The 12,682-nt window shown below is 39.7% G+C and overlaps 1 protein-coding gene across 4 annotated transcripts in view; it reads left to right on the forward strand.

Annotated features, from left to right (window-relative positions):
* Positions 1–785: 785 nt before the first annotated feature.
* trak1a (trafficking protein, kinesin binding 1a) overlaps positions 786–12,682 on the forward strand; it is a 35,406-nt gene continuing 23,509 nt past the window's right edge. Inside the window, exons 1-2 of one of the 4 annotated variants that reach the window (XM_053431639.1) lie at positions 786–997; positions 9,444–9,638. Coding sequence is in view for 2 of the 4 variants with exons in the window: in XM_053431635.1 (XP_053287610.1) it covers positions 3,328–3,409; positions 9,444–9,638 (277 nt within the window). In the remaining 2 variants the exon portion in view is untranslated. Of the gene's footprint in view, positions 998–3,266; positions 3,410–3,476; positions 3,686–6,085; positions 6,369–9,443; positions 9,639–12,682 lie in introns of those variants that run through there. The other 3 variants (XM_053431635.1, XM_053431638.1, XM_053431636.1) reach the window with 3 other exon arrangements.

Genomic DNA, 12,682 nt, shown 5'->3' on the forward strand with positions numbered 1-12,682 from the left:
TACTTGCTTAGCTACCTGCTAAGTGCAATAGGGATACAATAAATCAGTTCAATCAATGATGTTCAGTTTCTGTTGATTCTGAACCAGAGACATTCAGATTTAGTCATTTTAGGCTGTTTTTAATATATATTTAATATGTTACTAATATTATATCTACCCCCTTATGAGAGCAACAGAACATTAGATTAGTGCAATTGTAACCAATCTTATGATTATTGCCCCTATCATTAAAATAAATTTATATCCTTCTGACACATTGAAAGCAAACACAGGACATTATAAACTTATTATAGGACTGTTGTATTAAACCTAATAAACTGATAACAGTGTGAAGTAGAGTCACTCACATCTATAATTATCCACACCTGATCACGTGCTCTGTGTGTGAAGCAGTCATTATGCAGATGATTGTGACCCAATGTCTATAAATACTACTGCTTAGTGTGGTTTAGGAAACAAGAAGATAAAAGTAATATATTGCATATAAATATTCAACAAATGAGTTTTATATTTAAAAATCTAGCCTAATGCACGTTTCATATTTATATTACACATGTGCCATTCATAACAGCAATTGGTTGAAAACTAACTGTCCTCTTCTCTTTTCTCCTGCAGGTTTGCATTGTTCTGCTTCTGCACCCGGCGCCACCTGTCTCGTGCTTGTGAGACACTTCAAGTCCAATAATGCACTCAGGAAGAACCTAGTTTGTCCCATTTTACTTTTGGCAAGTCAAACTTTAGTCCATGGCTAGTCCCGCCTTAAATCGGTAACCACTCAGCGTCAAGCTGGACCCGAAGACTCCTCCTCCCCACACCTGCTCCTGCTCCACTGCCCCAACCCCTAATCTGTCTTTGGACCACCTATGCAGGTCTCATCTCTACAACCCAGGGCTTCCATTGGCAAGTGAGGTGGAGGAGTATGTCAGTGAGACTGAGAGTCCACCGGCTGCACTCCAGGAGTTCGCGGCCGCCTACAGAGATGCAGAGACCATTACAGGTAATGCTGCATTTGTTAAAACCATACGTGGACCAATTGCACTGGAATCCATTCGCTGTTGGTGAATCAGCACATGATGCATAAATATGTAATTCAACTCTCCAAAAATGATGTCCTTAAAGTCAGTGCACTACCATACTTTACAAATTCTAAAGATGTAATTTCATCCAATTGTAGGTTTCCAACAATAACAGACATTAAGCTCTGATGGTTTAGAATAAGATGGGAGGATCAGTGCAGGCTGAAGATGGTGTATGTGTATGTGTATGTGTGTGCGTGTGCTTGTGTGTCTGTAGCTGTGTGTAGCTGTGAGAAACTGTCCCTCTCTGTGACCCCTCTGTCTCATGTCACATCCTGTCAGTGAAGCAGCTCTATGGGTCCTCAGCTCATTGTATAAACCAGCACTGGAACGAGAGAAGGGCTCCCAGTGGACGGTCTTTGTCAACTCTTTCACCCCCCCCCCTCCTTTTTACCCCTCTCCACCATCCTCCTCTCCAGGGGAGCAGAGAATCACTAATGTCTCGTCTCCAGTGTTCAGACTTTAGCTCTGCCGTGGCACATCCTCTTTCTTTGCACAGTCTGAATTAGATGCTTCTAACAGCTGATGTGATGTCACAGAAAAGATGAGTGTGTGTCGATGCTAACAGTTTAATCGCTGTTGGGTATTTCCCATGCCCAGATTTTTGGAAGCAAAAACGGACGATGGACAAATCTTTTAGAATCAGCCTCTAAAGTCCTTATACAAGACGGAGCTGAGACGGCAGTAAGACTGTGTGGGCATTAGAATATGTGCATGACTCCAGGCTGTCCAGCAAAGTCTCTATCTGATAAGTGCAACCATGCTATGTCTCCACTAAGTGTAATGAGAAACATCTGAATCTGGACTGGCCACAGTAAGGTGCCAAAGATTTCCAAGCACTTGTAAAGCGCTAGAATGAAGAGGGAGTTCAGTAGTGATTAGGGTTATGGCAGTTCCTCACTCACACAAATGACAGGAAAAGGTCTTCCAAAACACACACACACACCCCATGACCCTGAGTTCCTTGTATTGTTTTCAACATAAAAGTCCCCTCAGGCAACAAAGTTTCTAACCTTGAATACAAACACATACTTGGCCCTGCAGTCCATCCATCTATTCAACTGTCTTGCAGTGTGGTGATGTACTTAACTACATTTTTCATGTATCTGTACTTCACGCGAGTATATTTATTTTACTCCACTACATATATCAGAAAGTATCTGTACCTTCTACTCCACATTTTACAATGCAATTTGTTACATGTTCACAAATGGATTCTGATTCTGAAGAGGCCTCTGCTGAGAGAGCTGGACCAATTTATCGGTTTGCAGATATTAGCCTCTCAGAGTCATATTGTGAGAATGGCATTATACAGAATTTCACCATTATATCAATTAAGTAAGACCTGTTATTGTCTATATCATATCGTAGGAATGTTTATATTCTATGTAAAAAAATAATTTAATTTCTTCATCCATATTTTTTTTAATGTAGTTTTATGGTTAAACTGTGAAATATCAAACCTCAATTTTCTCTTACATGAAGTTTTGATAATGACATTTTATAAATATACAAAAATCCCCCAAATACATTTCATGGCAACTACTACTGCATGCCACTCAACCATGCTTATGAAAGCAGATGTTGGACAAATGAAAAAGATGTAATACAGTATAGTGCAGTCAGTCTCAGTCGTCCTGGAAAGTGTGTTTGATGCCCAGTTCTGCTAAAACTGTTTCTTTATCTTCATCAAAGTGCTAAAAATATATTTAGATTCCAGGGCCCCACAGGAGTTGCTATTTCAGATTTAATATTCGACTGCAATGTCGGCCAAAGTCTTGTATTCTCATCTGTAAAGATTTTTTAATTGTTGCTTTCAAAGTTTAAATGACAAAAGAGGCGAAACTATTCATTTGTTGATTTCAAACTGACCAAGAGTGGTTGCATGTTGTTGCAACAACAAATAGAGCAACACTCATATATTGTAATATCACATGTGGAAATGTCCTTCTGTGGTAATATCACGTGTCTTTAACAGTACAGTCATTCAGGGGCAAGACTGTGGATGTGGTTAGGTCAGTGCTGCCATCTGCTGGTATGATAAGAACAGCATAACAAACTTTCTATTCTAAGTTTGTTCTGTAACTGTTCATCCACCTCATCTTTCTTTATCTTTTCCTGCCTATTTCTCTAGTTGAAGATTTCCTAGGAGTTAGTGAGCGAGTGTGTGTGTGTGTGTGTGATTTAGTGTGTGTGTGTGTGTGTGTACTCTTTCACAAGGTCTGCAGGAAAAATGGACACAAAGAGCTGAATGGAGCAGCTCATTTCCATGGGGGCAGTTCCTGGGCGTAAGGCTGATTCTCCGTGGTTACCAGCCAACGGTGATGTAAAGAGTTGAGTAACTGTGAAATTATGGGATGCTTGGTGAGGAAGAGAGGGATCAGGAACAAACAGGCAGACAGAGAGGAGACAGAGGCAAAGTTATGTAAGTGGACGAGCAGAGCAGAATTCAAACTGCTGAGTCTGCTGCCTGACTCGGATCCAACCCAGGCGTGCTAAAACAGCCATTGTGTTGACTTTGGTTCTTGTTCACTTGTTTCATACGCACAGTCGAGATGCAGCTACGTAACGTGAAACTATATTGACCTGGCTGCTGGCGTCGCGATAAAGTGAGCAAAACTATTATGTTTGTGTTGGGAAATTTACTTCTGTTTGCTGTTACAGCCGTCTGTCAGAGTATTTGAACTGTGTTGTCATTTTGTAGGATTGTAAATTAACTTGCTGTACTTATGAACTACACCTTTTTCATGGATAAAGTGTTTTTGTACATGAAGGTGTAAATGATCCACTGTAGCAGCACCAGTAAAGAGACTGGTTAACTGCATGCATCAACAGGCTGATCTGCATGTGTTTGGTGGTTGAAGACAGTGACACATTTGGCCAGATTAGTTTCACCCTGCAGCACAGAGGCAGAAAAGTAGGCACCTTGTTTTCTCTCTGTGTTGTGAAAGGCTGTATGACGTCACATGTTTACATATCTTTTACAGCCTCATGTCCTGTCATGTCTAGGCCTCTTCACTTGATTGTTTCCAGCCACCACATTTATGGATGCTACATAACATAGGATATTTCAAAATGTGGCTTTATTTAATTGAAAAGAAATACTTTGTCCATTTATCAGTTTTCTACTGAATACTTCATTGGCACAGTTTAGTGATATAACATTGTACTAGATCCCATTCAGACCTGGATTTAACATCTGTCCTGAGTGATCAGATCACAAATGGTCAGCACTAAATAGGCTACCATTTACATTATTCTTACTGTGTGAACATAAATGTTTCCTGGGCCACATATGAAGGACTTAGTACACAGCTGATATCCTCTGACCCGCTACAGTTTAAACACATGTTCACTTCTCAGTACCCATACGTTGATTTGTATGTGAACACCATCACACTATCAACACTGATCATCATTTGTTATACTTTTCTTAGATTCTTGAAATCTTTCTTCGGCATTCATTCATTCAGTCCTTCCTGACTCCGCTCACTCTCTTTCTTTTTCTCTATCACTCTCTGGCTTGTGTAGACACACAAACATTGTTATCAGACAAATCTGTACTCAGAACAAAATACATATTTTTATCATCGCGAACACTAATGACGGTTGTGATGATTTGCAGACAAACTTAGCCAGACCACTTTTGATCAGATCTCTCAGGACACACGTTGATTCCATGTTTGAGCAGGGCCTTGTTTTTTAACTAACTGGTTTTGGATCAGTGTCTCTAATGAGATCAAATGGGCAACTTTCTTGACTGACACCGCCAACAAATCATTGAAATTACATTCCATAACCCTAACAAAATGTCGTGTAATGTGATGGTTCTCCACACGTGCGACTGACTTTTTTACTATTTTTGGTATAAAGCTAGTTTCCCTATGACTGAACATGTGCCACTTCCCTTTCCTTGGACTGGTGCTAATTTGGTGCTAATTCTCCTTATTCAAGCTAGCACCTTGGTGAAGACCTGTGCACACACACTGGACTCAGACATTTACAGTGTTAGTGACATCTGAACAGCTCAGTACAGCCGCCCTCACGTACACGACATGGACAGTGATATTTGACCACGTCGACGTAAGCGGCAGCAGCTTTCAACTGTAGCCCAGTCTATTTCTGAACAGGCCCGAGCTGCAGCTACATCATAGAAGTATTTGATTGTATGAAATGGGTGTGGAAATACTTGATGTGACTTTTATCATCAAAGGACAGTGATAGTCTAAAAAGCAGAAACCACCAAGAGGCTACCAGGTAGCTGAATTACACAGAGGAGGAAATAATGAGAAATTTGAAAGTACAGCAGATTGTTTTTTTCCCCGTCTCCTCACTCACATATTATTATGGATAGGTAACAAGTTATATTCAGAGGTGCTCATAAAACTAATGAAAGCTCTTTTGAATTAAAAATGTTGTTCTAAACTTAATGTGACACAGCCTAACCAGTCACGTTTAAAGGAAATTGAGTAACACAGTCACAAACACTTGCTTTTATGACCACTTATTATTCCACATCTAATTCTTTTGTACACTGGCTTAGACGTTTGCTGCCAGATGTTGGGATCTGTTAGGATTACATGGAAAACACACTGGGTGGAGTTTGGGCAGTTTTTCTGCTGCAGCTTGGCTTGTGTTGTGCAGGCCATGAGTATCGCTGTGTGACAGTGTTGAAATCCGCTCCGATGACCTGTTGTTCAGCAGTGAATATTGTTTTAAACTTGTACATCTACTCTTCAGAATGAAACGGTAGCTTAGTCTCATCTGTAATCAGGTCCATGTATCCATGTAAGAGTCTAATATAGAGGAATCTTCAGCCGGAGCAGCTTTAAACATGGATGGGAAAACAGTACAAACAGCTTCATCCCTGGTATTATCTAAACTGTGTTTACCTAAGAGAGAGAGGGGGAGAGAGAGAGACACCAGCTGGGTCTGTTGGGAAGAAGAGAGAGAGGGGGGCAGAGGGAGGTTTGGGCGGTCCATGTGGATTCCATCATTGGCATGTCAGGCATGACGAACCAGTTTGGCTCAAGACTCTCCTCTTCACTCCTCCCTTCCTCTTTTCCCCGCTCTCTCTCTCTCTCCCTCTTGTTCTCGTGCTCTCTCTGTCGCCTTCATGCAGTGCCGTCCTCTAAAACTATTACACTCCCCCTCTCTTGTTCTTCCTCTCTCTCAGCCCTCCTACCCTCTTTCCTCTCTGTTATTTCTTGCGACCTTGCCGTCTACTGGAGCAGTGGAAAATGTGATCGGAGGGCAGGGGAGTCGGCGATTGTCGGGCTTCAGGCACCATGAGTGAGTTCACTGCACAGCTTGGTTTTCTGCCAGTTTCAGCTGGTCACTTGTCATGGTTAAGACAAGTCTAGGTAACACCGGGATAGACTTCTCTCTCTGTGTCTATCTCTCAATCTTCCCTCTGTTGTGTGTTTGTTTTTGTTCGTCAGTGAGTCGTTTCCTCCCTTTTCTCTCCATTGTACTATCTAGGGATGTGCCTTTACAAGTTCGGCATTTTCATTTAGTTTAAAAAGTCAGATGAATATACAAGTTGCAGTTTGGTTTGGATTTTAAACTTTGCGGTATCGTGAAAAGGTTGACTCTGCTCTTCTGCAGCCTGGCAGGATATAGCCATTCGTCTCGGGAACGGTTGAAAAGTCATATCCATGTGACTCTACAGTCGGACACCAGTAGAGTGAGGGGCTGGTTTGAATTCCGCCCATGTGCTTGTACACTCTTCTCTCTTCGGTGACCTCATTTACAGACTCAGTGTAGTGATACTTTACACTAACACTGTGTGTGCTGTGTTGGGTCATGTGTCGATCAAGTGGAAAAGTTTCCTTTGTTTGGACCAAACAGTAAATGGCTGTGTCATTATTCATCAGTGTATTTCCATTAATGTCCTGATCTGTAGGTTGACCCTTGTCTGTGTCCTCTGCACATGTTGCTCTGTTGATTGCTCAGGTTGACAGTGTCACGGTGGCCTATTCTTACATTTGAACTTGAACTTTCTTCGTCTGGTGGCTTCTATAGCTGCTATTAAGGTTGGCATGTCCCTGCAGCTTCTTGTCTCTGTGGCCGCTGTCCATATTTACATTTGAAAACGTGACTCACACTCAAACTTTCTAAGTTAAGCAGTCAAAACTTGAAATGTAGCCATCGTATGATTTTTAAAATACAGTTCAGTAAAAAAGTACCCCTTATTATGTCACTGCTATACAAAAATGTAAAGACGACCTGTAAGATATATGATATGATAGTTTATTGTCTCAAACGTTTATCAAAGAACAGCAACAGAGAAAAACATCACAAATATAGACAAATATTCACTTCAGTCAATGACACGGTTGCCACAGAGAGTGTGTTTACGTTGTACTTTGGACAGTCCTGGTTAATATGTTTTGCACTACAGACTGATGCAATATAATTCAGAGAAGTTAATTCATTCTTTTATGATGCTTCTTTTGATTTGGCAGAAAGAGATCATAGAACTGAGACTATGGTTTTTCTTTACCTGGTACAGCAAACACACAATGTCCCTTTTTTCTGTCTCCATTGACCTTTTGTCAGAGCACTCGGCATGACGAGTTTGTGCTATTATTATCCTTGTCCACATCCAATCACTCCTCGTTTTAGAAGCTGGATTGCACAGGTCATATTTCATATCAGTGCACGAGGAAATCTTGTGAATGAGGAGTAACATCTTCTTCAGGATCAGGTTTGTTTCAATACTATTTGGTTTGATTTAAAAGAGTTTTCAACAATTTTATAGGTTGATACTTCCTAATGGTTAACTTCACAGTTTATATGGTTGATAGTTTTACCAGTGTACATATAAAGAATAAAAAAGAAGGACAAAATAAAAAAAAATTCTCCGATTTAACAGAGCTGTTGTGTGCTCGTGTCTCATGAAAATATATTATAGGAATGTATTGTCATGGGATGAATAATAACAATAAGAATATTGTAGAGTCATCACAATATTCTCGGATGAAAAAATTTGTAAAAACATTAATTAAACGCAGTCTAATACTTATTCCTGTGTTGAAACCTCACTGGCTGTGCACACGGAATGATTCACCAGCTGTTGTGTGTGTGTGTGTGTGTATGTGTGTGTGGGTTTCTTCCCTTTTCAGCACAGTCAGTCATTCAGTCTGGATTAGCAAACTGTGAGAGACAGCATTGTTTGAGAGACATAGATGGACAGATGAAGAAAGAGGGACAGACAGCAGATAAGGGACACAGAAACAGAAATAGAGGAGGACTGTGTCTTCATCCTCATTCTGTCTAGCAGCTTCTCTTCTGGAGATTTCTGAGGAAAAAGTCACTCAAACCTAAAGTCTTTGTGTGAACAGAGAGAATATGCTCTCTTAACATGTGTGTCTTTTAGTAGCTCACTAAAGTGATGTTTGAGCAGTGAGGCACATAGCCCAAAGCTTAGGTAAGATGATGTAGTTTTCCACTGCAGCACAGACATGTACTGTTGAGTCAGTGGTTTGAAGTAGACGGCTCTGGACTGGTTTGGTGACCACAAAGGATTACAGTAACTTTACATTGTTACCCAGTCAGAAAAACACTGCTGGAGGTTGTTCATTTTTTTACTGTCATCACTAATCCTTTATGTCTCATCATCTTTTTTTTATGTATGACTTTTCCTTGACAGCGGTGTCTCGAAGTTAGGGCGTTGACTTCCCTTCCAACTGTCCCCACTTGTACATGTAATGTTCCTTTGTCAAATGTATACTGAATCTCTATCAGCTCGCTACACAAAGAGAAGATAAATAAATACTTAGAACTTAAACAAAGGAAACAAATATGTATTGTGATGTTTGTGATACTTTTGCATTACTTTTATTAAGTTTTGAGAAATTATTAGACTAGATAATAGGGGATATATGTACTGTATATATGTATGTGTATATATATATATATATATTATTTTTATATTTCTCACATCATTGTTTTCATGTATCCCTCCATTTGTATATTATTATTATTATTATTTAATACCATCTAAGATGAGCAGTGCAGGTACTAAACCGAGCTGCTAATTTAATTAGATTTACCTGAGGATGCAATTGGACATAAATGAAACTTTCCTGAGTGCTACAAAGAAGTTATAACAAGCAGTTGGCTAGTTCCTGAGATGGCCACTAGAGAGCATCATGTGCTTTCAATTGAAATAAACTGCTGACATATCTTCTTTAAAATAAACTGAAAATAGGATTATCCAATCAATTAAATGACCAGAATTGGCACTGTTCCCATCACCAACCGTGGTCCCTGCTGATGACAACATTGCTTATTTCCACTGCCTATCTGTATTCCAAAATGAGATTTAAGAAAATATTTGTGTCTCTCTGTGTCTCTCCTCAGATGTGTGTAACAATACTGATTTGCCAGAGCTTGAGATCATCAGCTTATTGGAGGAGCAGCTGCCGGTCTACAAGCTGAGGGCTGACACCATCTTCGGCTACGACCAAGATGACTGGTTGCACACGCCACTGGTGGCCCCCGACTCCGCCCTCGAACTGACCACTGAACAGATAGAGGAGACCCTCAAATACTTCTGTAAGTCCATCATATGCTGTTCTAATATTAATGGATATGTTGCTGAAATGTTTAAAACTCCAAGCTAAAAATTGAAGTCACACTAGAGACTAATATACTTTTAGATGTAACCTTCAGGGAACTTTTATTGAACAGGGACATTGAGGATTTTAGATGGAGTTGTTTGGTATTTCAGATTCATATTGACCTTGACTGAGCAGGAATCAGAGAGGGAGAAAGGGACAAAGAGATATGGCCACATGCCCGACACAGTGTGGCTGTGACGGCTGGTCATGGTTGCCACAACAAACACACCTGACCGGTCTCTCTCTTCCTCTCTGGTGGCTGCTGTTTTGCACACAACTCTGTTGTGTTGTTATGCATGTGTCTGATCAATGTAAAAGTTGTCTTGTGGTTGCCCTCAAGCCACACACACGCACTTGCATTCAAATGCCTCACACAGGCAGGCTTACACGTGCACAGTGCAAACACTGCATAAGACACACCAAGGAAACGTAAAGTGTTTTCTTTTTCACAATAAATTATTTAGTTCTAATTCATGTCGGCTTAAAGAGATACTCAGAGTGAAAAAAGGATCTAAAAATAGGCCGAGAATCTTATAAATAGGCTCAACGAAGAATTTTAACTTCACCTCGAGTCCCTATGTCGACATGGACACCTCGGATTTGACATTGATCAGTCAGCCAGGCTAAGAGGCAATGACAAGGCCTTGTTACATAAGAAACAATACAGTATATTCTGCTAGGGCTGATTTACTAAATATACAACCTTACTTTTGTGCTTTATTGTAACTGCGTTAGTTCCAATTCCTTCTCGATCCCTACCGGAGGCACATTGCTCTTCATTATTGCAGTGGACTCCCTAAGACCCATGCCTGATGAGCAGTGAAGGGGTTATACTGGTTTCATCCTGGTCATAAAGCTCTTTAATTTGAGCTTGGTTGTGCAGTTTATCTCCGATGAAATTGTTAACCACACTAACCATCTTAAAGGGTTGTATAGGTCTTAAGCATAATATGTGTTACCTTCAAATTTCATCTTAACGTGAAGCTCCAGTGTCTGAAACTGCTGAATAAGGCTTTAAGTTAGTGGTTCACGTGCACAACATTATACCATCCATGTGGTTTATCATTAATTCAAGTGTGTCACCTACTGGTTGAGAAGGACGTTAGAGGAGATGATGACACGGAGGCAGCTGACCAATACAAAACAACCTGAGAGCAGTTCCATGCTGTGACTCAGTCAACAGAGAAGGTCGTTTTCTGGTTGGTAAATGTTCCCAGTCAAGCTATTGTGTAGCATTATTATCAACCATTGGAAACAAATTATAATTAATTTGTAGTTGATATGATTGAAGAGTCATTTAAAAGAGGCCAGTGAAGAATCACTATCACACATATATTTATACATGATTTCTTAAAGATATGCGATTTCTGGCTCAACAATAAAGAGGTGTAATCTTTATTTCCTTTAGATGATTGTTCACCTCAGAGGATTATTTACTGTACCACATTTATATAAGGGGGGGGGGGGCTGGGGGGGCTCAAGAAGCATATCAATTTTGATTAAATACTTTCCTGGGGCCATACGGAATCATTCTCTCTAATGCTATGGCTGGAACATTAGCAAGATGTGATGATGATGATGCTCAAAGCTGGTTTTAGCCTAAGCAACTAGCTAAAATGATTCGTCAAATTTGGTAGTTCTGTAGTTCCTGCAGAGACAGTAATTCATCCCTCAAATTGTATTTGTATATTTGTATTTTTTTTATCTCAAGCCAGTAGACATTTGTTGTGGCTACCTCAGTGTTTTATCAATATCTTGTAACATATCAGCAGTCCGCTGTATGACAGCTCTTTGAAACAAACTGACACTTTGGAACAATTTGACTTTATCTGTTTCTAGCAGAACTGCAGCAAAACAACAAGGTTCCTTCACAGAAAAAATTAAATTTAGTTTCTTAGTTATTAGCTCCTCACTCACCACAAAACTTGCCTATGGGACATTGTCTCTGTCAGAATGCGGCCTTGAGATAGCTGCAAACTCCACTGAAGAGCATTTTGTCCCTGCTAGCTGCTTGTTACTGTAGCTGCTTGCTTCCAGCTGCTATCATGCTGGAGTTAGTCCTTTTCATGATAGTTACAACATGCTTTCAAATTAGGCAAAGTTACTTGTCTTTAAAAGAAAGTTTCTTTAGTCTTGTATACAGCGGGTAGTTTATTTTACACAACATAAATATTTAATTCATAAGTGTGTGTGGACTATGGTAGAAACCAGTAATGGCTTATATGCAAAACACATCAAAAGTATAACACAAAATAAAAGACAAAGCATACAACATTTTTAATACTGGTTTTATATTAGGATGAAAAAGAAACAAATTAGTATAAGTAATAATACTATTAATATAGTAGAAAAGAGAGAGGTAAATCAGGGGTCCCCACCACTAATATAGATAGTACTGTTTTTATTGTAATTTTATAGTTTCATAGCAACTGCAATTTTGCACAAAAAAGTATTAAAGACATCCTAGACTTGTATATATATATTGACTTTTCATAATACACAATGAGTGTAGTTATACTTAATGCCTTGTCATGCAGTACTATAGCACATGTTGAGCTGTATTGAGTTGATGCTACATCACTGAATCACAGAAGTAAGGTCTGGAGCAGTAATGGATCTAGTTCTGACTTTATTAATAAATAAATATAAGTACATTAATCAGGAGGAATTTCTATGTTACACAACATACATTACACAAAACAAATTCGTTTTTTCTCCTATAAGCATCTGTTTGGCAGTGTGCTGTTAGCCTGCGAGCATGTGTGTTGATTATAACTTGTTACTGTCTTTAGAAGCAGTATCTGGCTGACATTGAATTTAGCTGAAGTCTTTGAATCAAGCTTACTTAGCATTTTGCTTTTGCTGAGATCAGACCACTGCTCTGTCTGCCATTGTCTTGCCTGTGTTTGTTTCATCACTCCCCTCATAAAACAGCCAATCACTGAATACCTTTTGTGCTCATTCATTTTTGGGTTAGCC

The sequence above is a fragment of the Pleuronectes platessa genome, chromosome 10 (assembly GCF_947347685.1).
Source record: "Pleuronectes platessa chromosome 10, fPlePla1.1, whole genome shotgun sequence".
Classification (NCBI taxonomy): Eukaryota; Metazoa; Chordata; class Actinopteri; order Pleuronectiformes; family Pleuronectidae; genus Pleuronectes; species Pleuronectes platessa.